Source organism: Labrus bergylta, chromosome 22 (genome assembly GCF_963930695.1).
Source record: "Labrus bergylta chromosome 22, fLabBer1.1, whole genome shotgun sequence".
Taxonomy (NCBI): domain Eukaryota; kingdom Metazoa; phylum Chordata; class Actinopteri; order Labriformes; family Labridae; genus Labrus; species Labrus bergylta.
In genome coordinates this window covers 8,738,081-8,752,628 of record NC_089216.1, presented here as the reverse complement: position 1 = coordinate 8,752,628, position 14,548 = coordinate 8,738,081, and the positions used below count along the sequence as shown (strand labels likewise).

The 14,548-nt window shown below is 39.6% G+C and overlaps 1 protein-coding gene across 5 annotated transcripts in view; it reads right to left on the bottom strand.

The window, feature by feature from the left end:
- adamtsl3 (ADAMTS-like 3) overlaps positions 1-14,548 on the bottom strand; it is a 91,827-nt gene that overhangs the window by 31,083 nt on the left and 46,196 nt on the right. The window contains exon 1 of one of the 5 annotated variants that reach the window (XM_065950647.1): positions 1,522-1,795. The exons of the other annotated variants lie outside the window; for them this stretch is intronic. Coding sequence (XP_065806719.1) covers positions 1,522-1,575 — 54 coding nt within the window. The 5' untranslated portion in view covers positions 1,576-1,795. Of the gene's footprint in view, positions 1-1,521; positions 1,796-14,548 lie in introns of those variants that run through there. 5 annotated transcript variants of the gene reach the window in all.

Here is a 14,548-nt window from a genome sequence, read left to right as displayed (position 1 = left end):
CACACAGCATTGACATTTTGAGGGAAAATCACAAGATATGCCAAGTTTTTCTTTTTTTAACGCAAATTGCCCTTTTCCTAACAGCGCAGCATTGTGCTTCATCTACAAAGATGAATAGATCTTTTAGATAGACGATAATATTACCACCTTGATTACTTTCTTTGGGCCACGGAGGCAAAAAAACACCCATGCCGTACACTTTGTAGCACATTATCAAAAGTGCAAGGGGACTTAAATAAATGGCTGTCAGTGCTGATGATGCCTGAGGAACAGCAAGAACCTAAACATGCAGCCAACAGAGCATACAGCCAAACATATCGGCAGCAGCGCTACTTTCTGCACGCGCCAACTATTCAAATGTTTGGATCCACGATAAATAAACACAGGCTGTGCTTCGGGCACCACCTTATTTCTCCTTTGAAAAGCAATCAGTGAATTTCTCACTCAATTACGGCTGGGAGCTGTGTGTTGCAAAGCCAAAAGAACCAGAGGCGTAACAAGGATGGTGAGGAAAAAGGAGGGGGGGGGGGGGGGGGGGGGGGGGGGGGGGGGATGAGGGATGAAGATGAGGAGGATGTTTGGCTGATCGTGCTGCTATTGTTCTCAATGAAGGCACAAAGCTCAGCTAGTCACCCCTTGTCCTGCTGGGATTTGAATCCAATAAACACCAGGCTTGGATTTCCACTTGGAGCATCCTAATACTCCGTCACAACACCTCTGATTCCACTCTAGGGTTTTATCTGCACCTGAAGAGACAACATTTACAAGCTGTACATTCTACATATTTCTACTCTTTCTCTTCTTGAACGATGAAAAAAAAAGAGTCCCAAATCCAATGTTTTCACATCAAGTGCAAAAGAGGAAATGAGCACATGATAAAGGAGCAGAGAGCTCTAGCTCCTATGTTATCCTGAAAGACAGATTCTATTTGAGTCACCTGTCAGCAGCTGAGACTAAAGACATTTTCCTTAAAGATGGAAAACTCCTTGAAAAAGGAAAGAAACCCGACTCCGGTGGCTTTTTTTTTTTTTTTTTCACTGGCTGTGTCAATACACACACGATGGCCTTTTCAGGCAGCAAGACATCTGCTGAATCCCTTTTGGTGCGCTCAGCGTTGCACAGGATTTTAGTCACCGTCGCTCTGCAAGTGAAGCAGCCACAGCAATGCAAGAAGGGGTCCCAACCTTTCACCTGCACATGAGGTTTACAAAAGTCTACTTTGAAAACTCTGATCAAAAACACAGAGGAGGCCAGAGTCAATAACACTAAGCACCTTGTTAAACGCTGGTTTTGACAGATCTGAAGATTTCTTCTGCAAAGGTCACAGCATCCTGCAACCTGTTCATGCATACACACCTCAAAATACTATTGATCACATTTGTTGTTGTGAGAAATAAACATATAAATATTGATGTCGTGAAAATTCATAATCAAATGAAGCCTGGAAGACAAAAATATCACCAAATGAACCGTGTTGTACAGGATGGAAAGATGGAAAGAAAGAAGTAAAAATTACAATACCAGGATGAGAAGAGCTGTCACCAGTAGCCTGCATGACAGAAAATCTTGCTCCATGCCTTTTTAAAGCGTGTCAGTCAATCACTCCAGTTTCTGAACGTGTGTGTGTCTGTGTGTGTGTGTGTGTGTGTGTGTGTGTGTGTGTGTGTCGTGTGTGAGCCTGATGTGCGATGCCCGCCTCTCTGTGTCACTCTGTGTGTCCTGTCTGGCTGCCGTCTCCTCTCTGACTCGCTCCTGTTCTTCCTCAGGAGTAAAACTTGGGGAAGGGGAAAGGGAGGGAGGTAGAGGAGGAGGAGGAGGACCAGAAGAGAGTGTGTGTGTGTGTGTGTGTGTGTGTTTTTGTGTGTGGGGGAGTAATTTGGGGGGGGATCCGAGCCCCATGAGTCTTCAGGTCTGGCGCACTAGCCAATCAATAAATGGGCCTCAGTCAAGCGTGCTAGTTCAAACAAGGAGCTGAGCCAGCTGCAGCTTCACAGCTTCACACGTTTGTGTGTGTGTGTGTGTGTGTGTGTGTGTGTGTGTGTGTGTGTGTGTGTGTGTGTGTGTGTGTGTGTGTCTGTCTGTAAGAGAAAGACACAGTCAAAGATTTAGAATAATGGCAGACTGACAACAATTGTTAACCAATTTTCTCTCCCTTTTGATTCTTTCCATTTCTTCGCCTTATTTCTCAAATTTCAGTCTCTTTTTTTCCCCCCTCTCAGCTCGTCTTTCTCTCGTTTCATTTTCCTCATTCCTCTCTTTCTCAATTCTTTTTTAGCCGTGCACAGCTTTGCTCCGTGTCCTGCCAGCGCTCTGTTTGTGGAAATGTCAAAAGATCTCAGTCAAACAGGGAAATATAATCTGCGACCTTGTTTACTGCATCTTAACCACGCTCTGATGTGGGTTTTGACGATGTTGTTTTATGAGTATCTTTAGGAAAAACTTTGAATGTCCACGCGTACGCAGAGAGACAAAAATACAGCTTAACAAGATTGAGAAACACAAAAACATCACATGAGCTTTTTGAAAGGGAAACAAAACAGCAAAGTTCCAAGGAGCCGAACAGTCACAACTTCTATGTTAAACTGGAAAAGCCTTGAAATCAAATGTGGTACCAATGTGTCTTTTCTGTCTTAACAGGGAAGATGGTCATTTAAATAAACACAATGCCTCATTAGGATCTTTTTGTAAAAGTTTAACTAAATGCCTATCTTTTAAAAACAGACAACAAAATAACCCATTAAATAAAGCTTATTATATTCAATTTAAATCTCATGAATTCCCTTTTCTTATACAGCTTGTACAGTTAAATCCTAAATGTTAATAAAAGGGCCAGAATGAGATCCTTAGAAGATGAAATTAGGCTCACAGGCCACATATTGAACATTTGTGCTTTAAGAGATCTAATTTCCAGCTCAGGTTGTGTTTTGCTTTACAAAAGGGTTAAAAGCGAGAGCTCCATGTAAATCAGATGACACAGTCTGGTCAGTAAAGGTATCAGGATGGACTTCTCAGCCATGGGGACTTTACTCTGTTCATTTATGAGCTAAAAGGTTGACTTCAACAGAGCCTTTCATAACATCTGGCAGCTTAAGCCGGTGAACATTTGCACTGTCGAGGCTGGGGAACATGCCAGGTGTCCCCTGGAGGGACAATTCCTCCGGTTCTGAAGAAAAACAAGCAGCAAGATGGACAGCTCTTGGCACAGAGGGAATATACTGTAGACTGAGTAACTTTCCAGTTTTAGCTTTTTTGCAATTTCAAGACACAAAAACAAAAGCTGGGAGAAGAAGTTAAAAAAAGAGAAAGAAAAGAGAGCAGACAGAGTTGGTGCCAACCCGCTGGTTCCCCCTTGATGTGACTTACAGGGTAGCAGGCTATCATTCAGGCATTTCAAACCCTGACGTTCCAAAGACAATAAAAAGTCTGTGCCCTTCAAAATCAAGACTTCGAATCCGTCTCCCAATCAAACACCAAATCAAAAACCACATAATTGCTATCAATTAAGGCTGCGAGGAATGTGCTGCACTCCAGAGCAAATAGCCAGCAACCCTAATCACAACATCGCAGCGGATGTCTCCACACTTAACCAGCACACGCACACACATACACACTTTCAATACTTGAGGTATACACAGCAAACCTGTCTTAAAGCCTAAACTAGCAACTGAGAATGGGACCTGGCATGTTTGCCCTGATAGAGGGTTTTCTGTACATTCGTCATATTGGAAAATTATGTGAAACACACATCCACAAACTCTTAACCATCCACTTAACACCAGAGTATTTTGTGGTGCCAGCAGGGTAAGATTGGGACGTGCACGTTTCCATGTACACACAGAAATGACACCCCCTTTCACCCTTAATCCATAACCTTCTGATATTTGCTTTCAGACAAAACCCTTCTCATATTTGCAAATGTATGACTACAGAAAATAAACTGTGGCATCGATGATGTGCCCAGAGTCGAAAACCAAACACCCGAGGAGGAAATTAATGTGTTTGACTGACACTCACTTGGAGCCAGCTCTAAACCACAACATCGCTGGAGGTGTCTCCTGAAAGTTTGAACAATAATCCATGAATAAATTGAAGAGAGAAAAAGAAGGATGTCGTGCATTGTTGTTTCACTCAGGGGCAGGCTGGGGTATCAGGTTGCATGAGGAAAGCACGCAAGATTAGGGTATCTGATTGTCCACATACGGACACAGCTATCATATTTTGTAGATTTGACCATCGTTTCAATCGGTTATGATAACACCGTGCTCCCTTAAGTCATTGCTAATATCAGGGAAGATGGAGAAGTCCGTTAAAAAAAAGGTTGAAGTGAAAAAAAGAGGAGCACAAAGATGATGCAACTGTTTCACTGAACCACTTCATTTCGAAAGTTGTTGAGCTTCATCTAAGCCATATTTCTAGATAGAGAACAACATATTTTATAACATCTTAGCTATTAAAAGATACACAAAACTAAAATAACACAACACCATGAGAACTGCAGCAAGCATGCTAACACTATCAAATGGTACTGTTGTCATTCAGCAACTTCCCTGTCAAACAGTGATATTAGCAACAACATGGTTACTTGCTAGCAGTAGCTGTAGCTAAACATTACTCAGTGAGCGAAGAAATAAGCTCTTTTACCTTGTAATATCGGTTAGGATTTTCCAAAATACATTGATTTTATTCAGGTTCTGCTTAATATAGAACTATAAAATTGATAACAATACAGGCACCCTACGTTTATACAACTAGAAAATTTAAACAGCAAAATGTAATTTTAAAAGTATGAGCTTCCAACACTTCAAATGATGTACAGAGTAAAATAGCTGCCATAGTATACAGCAAATAACACTTTGCAGAAAGGGGGCTCCAACATGCAAGAAAAGGGCAGCTGAAGTAGTGCTACTGCTAGCAAGCTAGTCTGCGAGCTTGTTTATAACATGTTCAAAAGTTACCAGTTCAAAAGTTTTTTATAATTAAAAAGTAACAAGGGATAAGATTCAGTGTCAACGTCATCTTTGTTCCCTTTTAAATGAGTACGCAAGCTAGTCTCCCAAGAACAGCAGGTCAACCTGTAACAAGGAAGCATTAAGTAGGCTATCACCAACTTACTTTACACTTTGTCATTTTCATACTGAGAAGGGAGAAAGCACCACATTGTATTCTTTTACAAACCAAAACACAAATAAATTTCTGAGATAGCTTCACTGTATACAGGAGGAGAAGCTGCTGTCAAAAAAACATAAGGAACAACAATGCATTGAACATTTTTCATTAAAGATATCTTGGGTCGAAAAGGAAAATAATAACTGATTTTATCCTTCAATTAAAGATAATGACGTATTAAGTTGTACCAAAGCATTTAATTATTGGTCTAACATCGCCAGTCCAATTTTTCCAATTACTATATTCCCATGGAAAATTGTCCAAATATCTGTGGTATGTCTCTGTATCCAGTGGTCCTCTCTTTACTTAAGTTCAAGTCAATAAACCGAGTTGTTGATCCATATTTGGAAAGTTTGCATGGTGCCTTTACACTGACGTAATGATGGAAAACCATATAATAAATATTGGAAATTGAAGCTAAACATATCCACAATGGGTCCACCATGACTCATTTGTGGGTAAAGTTACACTAGAAAAGCTCTTTCATGCAAAATAACATACAACTGTCAACCAGAAATGTCTTTCAGGTCTTGTAAAGAGGTTCCCAAGTACGCTTTCCAAGCAGCAGAACTTAAACTGATCCTTTCTGCTCCTCTGTAGATTAATATATGATCAAATTAAAAAGATTTTCGTATTACAGGGTGATGACCTAAGTTAACAGGCCCAGAGCTCTCAGGAAGAGAGACAAATGAAACTGAAATTACCAGGGAATGACTTTATGTTACACCATGAGCCCAGAACCTTGGTTCCCATGGGGCGACTCAAATGGTTCAGGCGGGATAAATGGTAGCCTCCCACCTTCCTCGCAAACGATGCATGAGACCCAGGCATGATTTACACCAAAGCCATTGTTTTAAAAAGCTTTCTGGGCCACAGTATAAAATGTTTTACCAGGGCAGGGATTTTTATGACCTGCAGCTGAAAGTCAACCACACTTCCTTGTCCCACAAAAACCACAGGATTAAAATGAAGATGTAATTCCTTGACAATCAGCTAAATTCAATTCAAGCCAGATGGAAGGTGAAGAGAAAACAGATATCTCAAAAGTATTATTACAGATAAAACACACTTTTAAATACTATCTATTCGTCTTTGTCTTTAAAGCTCAGTGTAATATTTTTTCTTTTGTAACATCCATGATTTACTATGACTTAAAGCTGCTGTGAGGAACTTTTGTTGTCAATTTTTGCACCCTCTGTCGACAAGAAGGTCTTGCTGATCATTCAGAATATTTGCTGTGGGGAATATAAAAAGAAAGCTGTTTCTGCTGCATGCTGTAACTCACTTTGTCTGAATTCTATCCTGTTGCAGAACTTTCAGACAATCAATCTCTAGTGAACAAAGCTCCCGGTCATAATGTATTTGTACATTCATATCGCACATTGTACACTGCATGTTGAATGGGCAGTCTGAATCAGCTTACTGATAGTTTTATTATCTGTTGTAGGTAAAATAGGGGCATCAGAAATAAAGAAGTCTGTTTCCTAGCCAGCTGAAAAAACCTGAAATGAGCTTAAATGCTTAATACAAGGGGAGGGTGATTTGAATGGTTGGTTGTACAAGTGATACAGGCAATATTTGGTTTCGGTATTTGCTGGCCATGACAGATTTACAGAGCCATAAAGACACAGAGGATACACTTCTGGTGATATTGTATATGGTTGAGGTTGGAGAAAGAACAGTCCTGCACGTAAGGCCATTTTCAGGAAAAATAATGTGCAGAAGTTACAGACCAACGCCAACTTTGCGTTTAACATAACCATGGCTGCTGGCATAAAGTCCAGCAGACTTTCTGACTGCAACTCCCTGTAGCTCTGCAGAGGAACACATTTGTGTGGATTTTGGTTCCTGAGCTTTTACAGCAGAAAAGAAAACAAAATGATTTGTTTCTCAGAAGAGCAGCTGCACCATAAGGTCTTGTAGGTTTGCATTGGCATAAAACATCATGTAACATTGTCTTGGAAGGCTTTTCAGAGGCAGTTTCAACATTTAAAATGATGAATAATTACATCCGTTTTGTTTAATTGTTATATATTATGGACAGAAAATGATTGCTAGTAATGGCACCAGTCCTACTGTAAATCAATTGAATTAATGTGTAAACATCCTTTTTTGATAAGTGGGTTGGTATCTGCTTACTTTAAGTTTCAGTATAACCAGCCTCAATACTGGCTGTGTTTCAGCATTTACAAAATGCTAACGTCAGGATGCCAACATGTGCACTGTAAGAACGCCACAAAGCCTCCCAGTATGTTTTCCATGTTCATCACCTTAGTTTAGATTGTTAGCATGCAAAACTTGCAAATTAGCACAATATATAAAACACAGTTATGGCTGACGGAAATTCAAATTTTGACCCAATGACATTGCTTCATGAAAAGTTAGTGGACCATCACAGTTTTTACAATTCAATCTGAGAGGGTCATTATCATTTGTGCCAATTTTCTTGGCAATATTTCTTTAATTAATTGTTGAGATAGATATACAGAAAGCCAAACTCATTATTGCGCTATAGAAAAGCAATTGAGTCAAAAGACTCATCCTCTGGGGATGTAATTTACAAAATGTCATTGCAGTCAATTAAATGCTAATCCAATATCAGTGGATTTATTTGTCTGTATCAATTAGAGGACCATTAGATAAAATACAAAACATTGCCTCCATAGGCCTGCTTTGTAATCTGCCTATTCTACAAAACCAACCAACATTTACCCACTCTGAAATATTTTATAAGAATGTAGTGTACTCTTTATAGTGACATTTTGAATAAGTGGGTAACCACAATCTGATCCCACCTGAACAAGCCTCTTAAACTCCACATGTAGCCCACAGCAGAGAGGTGGGGGATTTTGGCATAATTAAGAATCAGCATTGACATTTACTGTTTCCTGAGGCTGTTCTATGCACTGTGCCTTTCCCATTTGCACATTCTGAAGAGCTCATATGTTTCTGGAGCTTTCTGGAGATCGCACAGGCTTACTCTATCAGGGTCCCTCTACAAACCCCAAAATGACTCCCTGCTCGACCCAACCACCGCCACATTTTAAAGAGGGTATGACAGGAGGAGATGGGCATAAATTAGCAGAGTAAAGCTGCTTGAGTCGGCAAAACTGGCCCGCCAAGGTGGACTTGGAGGAAACAAGGGAGCATGGGACCTGCATCAAGATCTGGGTAGACAGTAAGCAGCAACTCTTATTTATGGACTCCAAGCAAGCATCAAGCTTAACTGATCCCCTGTGCTTCAAAATAGAGACCATATTGCCATATCATCTGGAAATTATAGCCCTCTGGACCAGTTTATACACATCTTCTGGTATGGTACTTTATTTTTTACAAGGTCAAACACAAATGAATAAAACCTGCTGACTTTATATATTCTACAATCAGTAGTTTTATATCAACAGTTGGGCACATTCACTTGTGGGTCATAGGGATGACTACACGAATCGACAGATATAGATCACAATCTGTTTTTCCCCCCTTTGCAAACTATTTTAAACTATCTTAGCTTATTGTGTTGTCAAGTCTTTTTACCCCCCCAACTTAATATGTTTGGTTACACTTTCACTTTTCAAAGTCATGTCAATCTGCAACAGAGGGAGACCGGTTTGTTAAAAAGCTCTAAAATCCTTCTTACACCTGTCGGATAGATAACAACTACTACTAAGTAGTTTGGCTAAAGAACCAAACATTTCATTTTCATTTTCCAGAACAGGTGTAAGAAAAATGCTTAGACGAGAGAGAGAGAAACAGCAATTGAATGCTAACATGCAAGCTTAAATATTGGAATGTTATTTGCTAGATTGTTAACAGCCCTTCTTAACACAGTCATCTCACGTGATGATATTTTGGTGTTGCGGATCTGATGATATTGTTCCCCATTTTTGTACTTGTCATTACTTAGTACTTCTTCTATTATATGAAGACATTGTGCATTTTTTGCATCACCGCTGTATGACAACATGTCTGAACATCCTCTTAGTCCTCGACCTGTGAGGCTGAACAGAGGGCGTCACTGTTCCGTCTGGGGCTGTTCACTTTGAAATGCATCCTGGCCATGTCATCACTTTCCCCCCATAAACTGCTTCCTGTCTGAGTTACTAATTTGCTTTGGTTTCCTGATGCATTTCAAAATACATTACCCTAACGTCACATGTGTACTGTTGATCTGTTTTTTTTGTTTTTGTTTTTTTTTTTTTAAATGGAAGAGAGGTTATTTTTCCTATTAATAAAAAGACGCTTTTATTCTTTATATAGACTTTTCCAGTTTACAAGTGCAATAGATTTCCGGACCAGTGACTCTGTTGATTTAAAACAGGATTATCACAGCTTTAAGTTTAAGATTAAGCAGAACTTCTATTTTTGGGATACAGCTGCTCATGGCTGCACACACGCTCCTGAAGCGGACCCAGTGGGGTAGGGTGGACGGCGCAAAACTGTGGCACTGAATGGACATTGTGTGCATGGACTGTGTGGAAATGGGGGGGGGGGTAAGGGTTGGGGTTATGATTGCAGTGTTCAGCCACTGTGACGGCAATCAAAGTTTGAATTGTGTCCAAATCAATCCTCTTAAACAAGTTAAATCGGCTCTCCTGCAAGTCTGATCGTTGCCTTATGTATATTTCGTAAAGTGGTTTGATAGCTTAATCTTATGTTTAAAAGGAGGAATCAACTTTTCTTTAAAACAAGGAAGAAGGAACACGTTGTGGTACCTCTAAATGAGAACAAACCCTGAACAGTTTCTTGAGGAGGCTCTCTGGGAGAAGGTATTTAGGATAATCTACACTGTGAAACCAAAGATTGCTTGGCCGTGAAAGTCTCCATTAGGATTGCAGAACTGTAAATATGACATCCACAGTTATTCTGGTATCCAGGGGTAAAAAAAAAAAGGGTAAGTGCAATACTGTGGATCAAATGGAAAAACGTAGATAAATACATAAAAACATGGAGAATGTTGTAATTACTACTTGAAGCAAAGAGCTCATTTGAGTTTATATCACAATGCCAAGAGATACAGAGCCAACATCCTGACTAATTACTGCATTCATGACATGAGAGCTAAGTGAAAAGAAGTTCAAAGCTGTGGAACAGGTCTCTGAACTGAAGACATGAAACAGGCTCTCTTGTTAACCTCATTCATAATTGCAAAACGAGACACAACAGTTCAAGAGCAATTTGTCAGCCGGAGACACCAAGCAGCGCCTCCAGATAAAAAAAGGCACCTGGTTTGTCTCAGCTGCTTCGAAACTCACGATGTGCGAGTGTTGAGTATTTACACTTTAAGCGAGTTGAAGCTTTACTTGCCGCAAAGAGACGTGTCTGATCTCCTGTATATGCTACACACAGCTTAGGTTTCGGTTTTTAACCCACAAAATGAGTCACATCAGTAACATGTGTTTTTCATTGTGGAAAATGTATTGTGTGTTGTCTTTGGCTCAGAGATGATGGCAGAAAGTGATAGTAATATGATAAAGGTGGTCAAAAGAGGCTTTAACCCTTGGAGCGTCCTCTGAAATTTGACATCCTTCACTTGGTTAAATAATGATGCAATAACACGCAGAGCAAAGGAGCGTGGGGGCTTCCTTGTTATGACCTGTGCATGACCCACAAATATGGAAGTGATTAAAGAAAAAAAATGGATGACACCTCCAGCACATTGTTCCTATTCCCTTTGAGGAACACAGAAATTCACTGATTCTTTCATTCGCGTGCCATGAGTTTTCAGCAAAACCCTTCTCGGAGCAATTCTTCATTTCCTGGTGAAGGCTCGTCTCAGGGTGAAACTTTTATTATTACTGTTTAAATACTTTGAATTCTGAGAAAACTGGCCTCGACTTCAATATTTCCTGCTCATTTGTGTTGATATTCCTCATCCTTGCTTGCAAGATAAGGTTTTAACTAAAGACTTGAGGGGTTGGAGCCACCGTGTCCTAACTGAATGGTTGGTTAGTACCTCGAGTTCAGCCTTGATGCCATTGTGAGCTTGTTTTTTTTCCCCAATTCCCAAGTGAACATATTTGGATGATGGGGTTGGAAGGAATTGCTACGGCCCTTCAAGGTTGCCATTGTAGCCACATCGTAAAGCCCACAATGCTTTACTGCTAAAATTATACAGGAAATGGAACCATAATAAACCATGAAAACCTAATGCTGTATTGAAGCAGACCTGAGAGCAGCGACTGAGTTCATAAACTAATTTGGAAATGATTAACCAACGCTAACCAATGGCTGTAAGAATGTAGCGTCATGGTGTTCATGGTGGATGCAAAACTTTTAATGTGCAATGTATATTGTTTGTGGTTTGAATTTGATTGTCAGTACAGTGGAAGCAGCTACATGTGTTCAGCATTTAAAACCAAGGCAAAGTTCCTTAAGGGGACAATTATGTGTATCGTATCGTAGTGTATTGTGTTTTAATAAATCAACTGAGTACAAGGGTTATTTTTTATCTAGTTCTACACAATCAAAGTTTTTGTAAACTGTTTTTGTACATGTACACATTGAAAACTTCTTGCAATCACTGGAGTAGCCCCCTGCTGGATATTATCGAGCATGCAGGTTTGAGACAATACAAACATTTGCTTCAGCTTTGAAATCAAAACGCCAAGTCCACTCCTTTTTCATACAAGCAACAAATTGTCTTTAACTTCAAAGCATGCACTCAAACATTACATTTGTAAAACTTTGATTTAAATTTGATAGTTTGTGATCGTACATAATACTGTACATTTAAGTTTCAGAAACCCTTAAATCAGTGCACAATAAGTACAAAAACATGCAACTACTTAGACGAATGTGTGTGAATGTCTAAGAACAGAAACCTGCAACTTGCATTCAATAATCAATGTTGATCAATGTGTAACCTCCAAGATATTCAGTAGATGTGCAAACGATTCTTTTTGAAGTAAAAATATTGTCTTGATTTTGGCTATGAAGGTGGGCAAGAAGACATTAAATTATGACATGACAACATTAATAAGAAAAATACTCAAACATACAAACAAAGTTTACACATACTGTAATACAACCACATTGTTTCACAGGCGCAATTATTCCTGCCTCTTAATTGATTCCAAGTCAGACACATGACATAACTTCTTATGCAATACACCTCTCAGTCCATAAGTTACCATGGTGCTGGAAGTGTTGACAGCTCTTTCAAGCAGCCACACTTCAACACATCGACTGGTCTTTGTCCCGCAGCACCCACAGCTTGAGAGAGGAAATGATCCATCGGCCTGCCGCAGTGCAACTCTGCAATCAAGCATTCCTCACACACATGCTTCTGTGATCAGCTGAGAGACGCGTGGAAGACACGACGGAAAAATTGGACAGGAATAATATGACAGGTACCCATTAGGATGCGTTAAGTTAGATTAATATATATCATCAATTCATTCCTGTGACTTTAGCACTCTTTGGTAACACAGACTGAACAGGATGGACAAGACAGTGAAGCTAACAGGTAAAGACGGACCTCCTGAACATGAGTGGCAAAGGCAGTGGAATAAGCATCGTGACTCATGCACTCTTCTATTTCGTCAATGAATCCAATAAAAGCCTTGTTTTGTTTTCAGACTGACACTCCATCAAGTCTTCCATTCCCTTTCCGTCCCTCTCTTCGAAAAGTTACTGAATAGCATTCCCACTCGGCTCGTCTGAAACCATTGAGCAGAGCACAGATGTATATGGAAAAGAGCACTCACACACCCTGCCGTCCTGCACTTCTTTTCCAAAACCACTTGCATATCAAATACACAACACTCACTCGTAGGTCAACAAGGAAATATATCCCACAGGACACATAATAGTTTTTTGACCAAAGCCTCAAGATAAACATGACTCAAGATAGAAAATCCAAACCTTTCACTCTAAATGTTGCCTTATGACAGGGAAGATTAACTTTAAGGGTACTCTTTGCAGTGGCAATGCAACGTAAGGTTTCAAGAAACTAGAACCACAAGAAAATTGCTGGTGAAATATCTGACATCACTGCTCTGTAAGCCGAGGCGAAACAAGAGAGGCATGCTCACTAACTTACATGGAAGACTCATGAATGATGAAGGATGTACAGAGAGGAATCAGTCATCTTGTTTAGAGGCATGAGCTCTCTTTCTTTCTTTGCCTAGTAGCTGAGTGGTGCAATTATAAGACGCTTTTGTAATATTTGCATTTCAATTATTATTCTATTTAAATCCATGGCTTTGTTTTATCATTCCTGTCAGAGTTTTCTACAGCAGCTACGATCAATAATCGACATCTATGGGATGAATTCCCATTAAACTTTCATCGTTTAACATTTGTGATCACCAGGGGATGAACCTTATCCTATTTATAAGTTCCCTCTTCACTTGTCCACCAGATTAGCCAAGTTAAATTTGTGAATTTAAATTGGAATGGAATTTGTTGCATGTCCTCCTGATCATTTTTTTTCCCCCAAGGTGTTCTCCTGATTTGAGATCTAGAACCGATCTTGAGATAGATATACAGAAATCTTATTCCTAATTGGTCATTCACACAAGGCTTTTTGTTTAGGTTAGCTATCAGCATGCTAACAGGCCAAACTAAGATTATAAACACGATAAACATAAAAGCCTGGTTGTTAAAATCCTTATTAGCATGATGTTTGCATGCTATTTTAAGATAATGCTTAAGTCAGAGACTGTCTGTCTACATATTTTAACAACATAAACTTAAACAGTATGTTAAAATGGCCCATTAACTCATAATCTAGCCCATCACAGTACAGGTTTATAAGATTTTTTTAAATCTGTTTTTTCCCCAGCCCTCAACTCTACTGTATTTGTATCTGATCTCATCAGTTTAACTTTACTTTTCAGTGCATAATGGCAGTAGTCTTCAACAACAGCTCTAAAAAAAAAACACACTTTCTTTAATTCTAACAAAGTTATCGACTAGCTAGTGAACACATTGGAGCATTGATCGCATGTTTCTAGACCGAAAACAGAGCTAAAAATGGCTGGAAACAACACTACTTATGAATGATAATGTTGTTATATATCTGCTAAATGAAAAGAAAAACCTACAAAAACACTATTTAAAAAGGTTTACCATAGTCTAAACATGAAAGCACGTCAGGCACGCTTTTATTTACTGTCAGAGGATGTGATCACATAGGTTATGTTAAGGGCATGAAAACAATACTTTTCGAGGTTGTGGCGTTTGTGGATAATGATTGCAAGGGGAAATGTCAAATTATCTGTAATATGGAATTACAGGATTTGAGCAATGATGATAGGTTGCTGTTGGCCATATAAGCCTGTATCTGAGCATTTGAGGGTATTGTGGGTTAGCCGTGTTTGTGTGTGTAGGCGCGAGTTAGAGAGGCAAAGAAAGAGATGAGAAACCCTCTGTTACATCT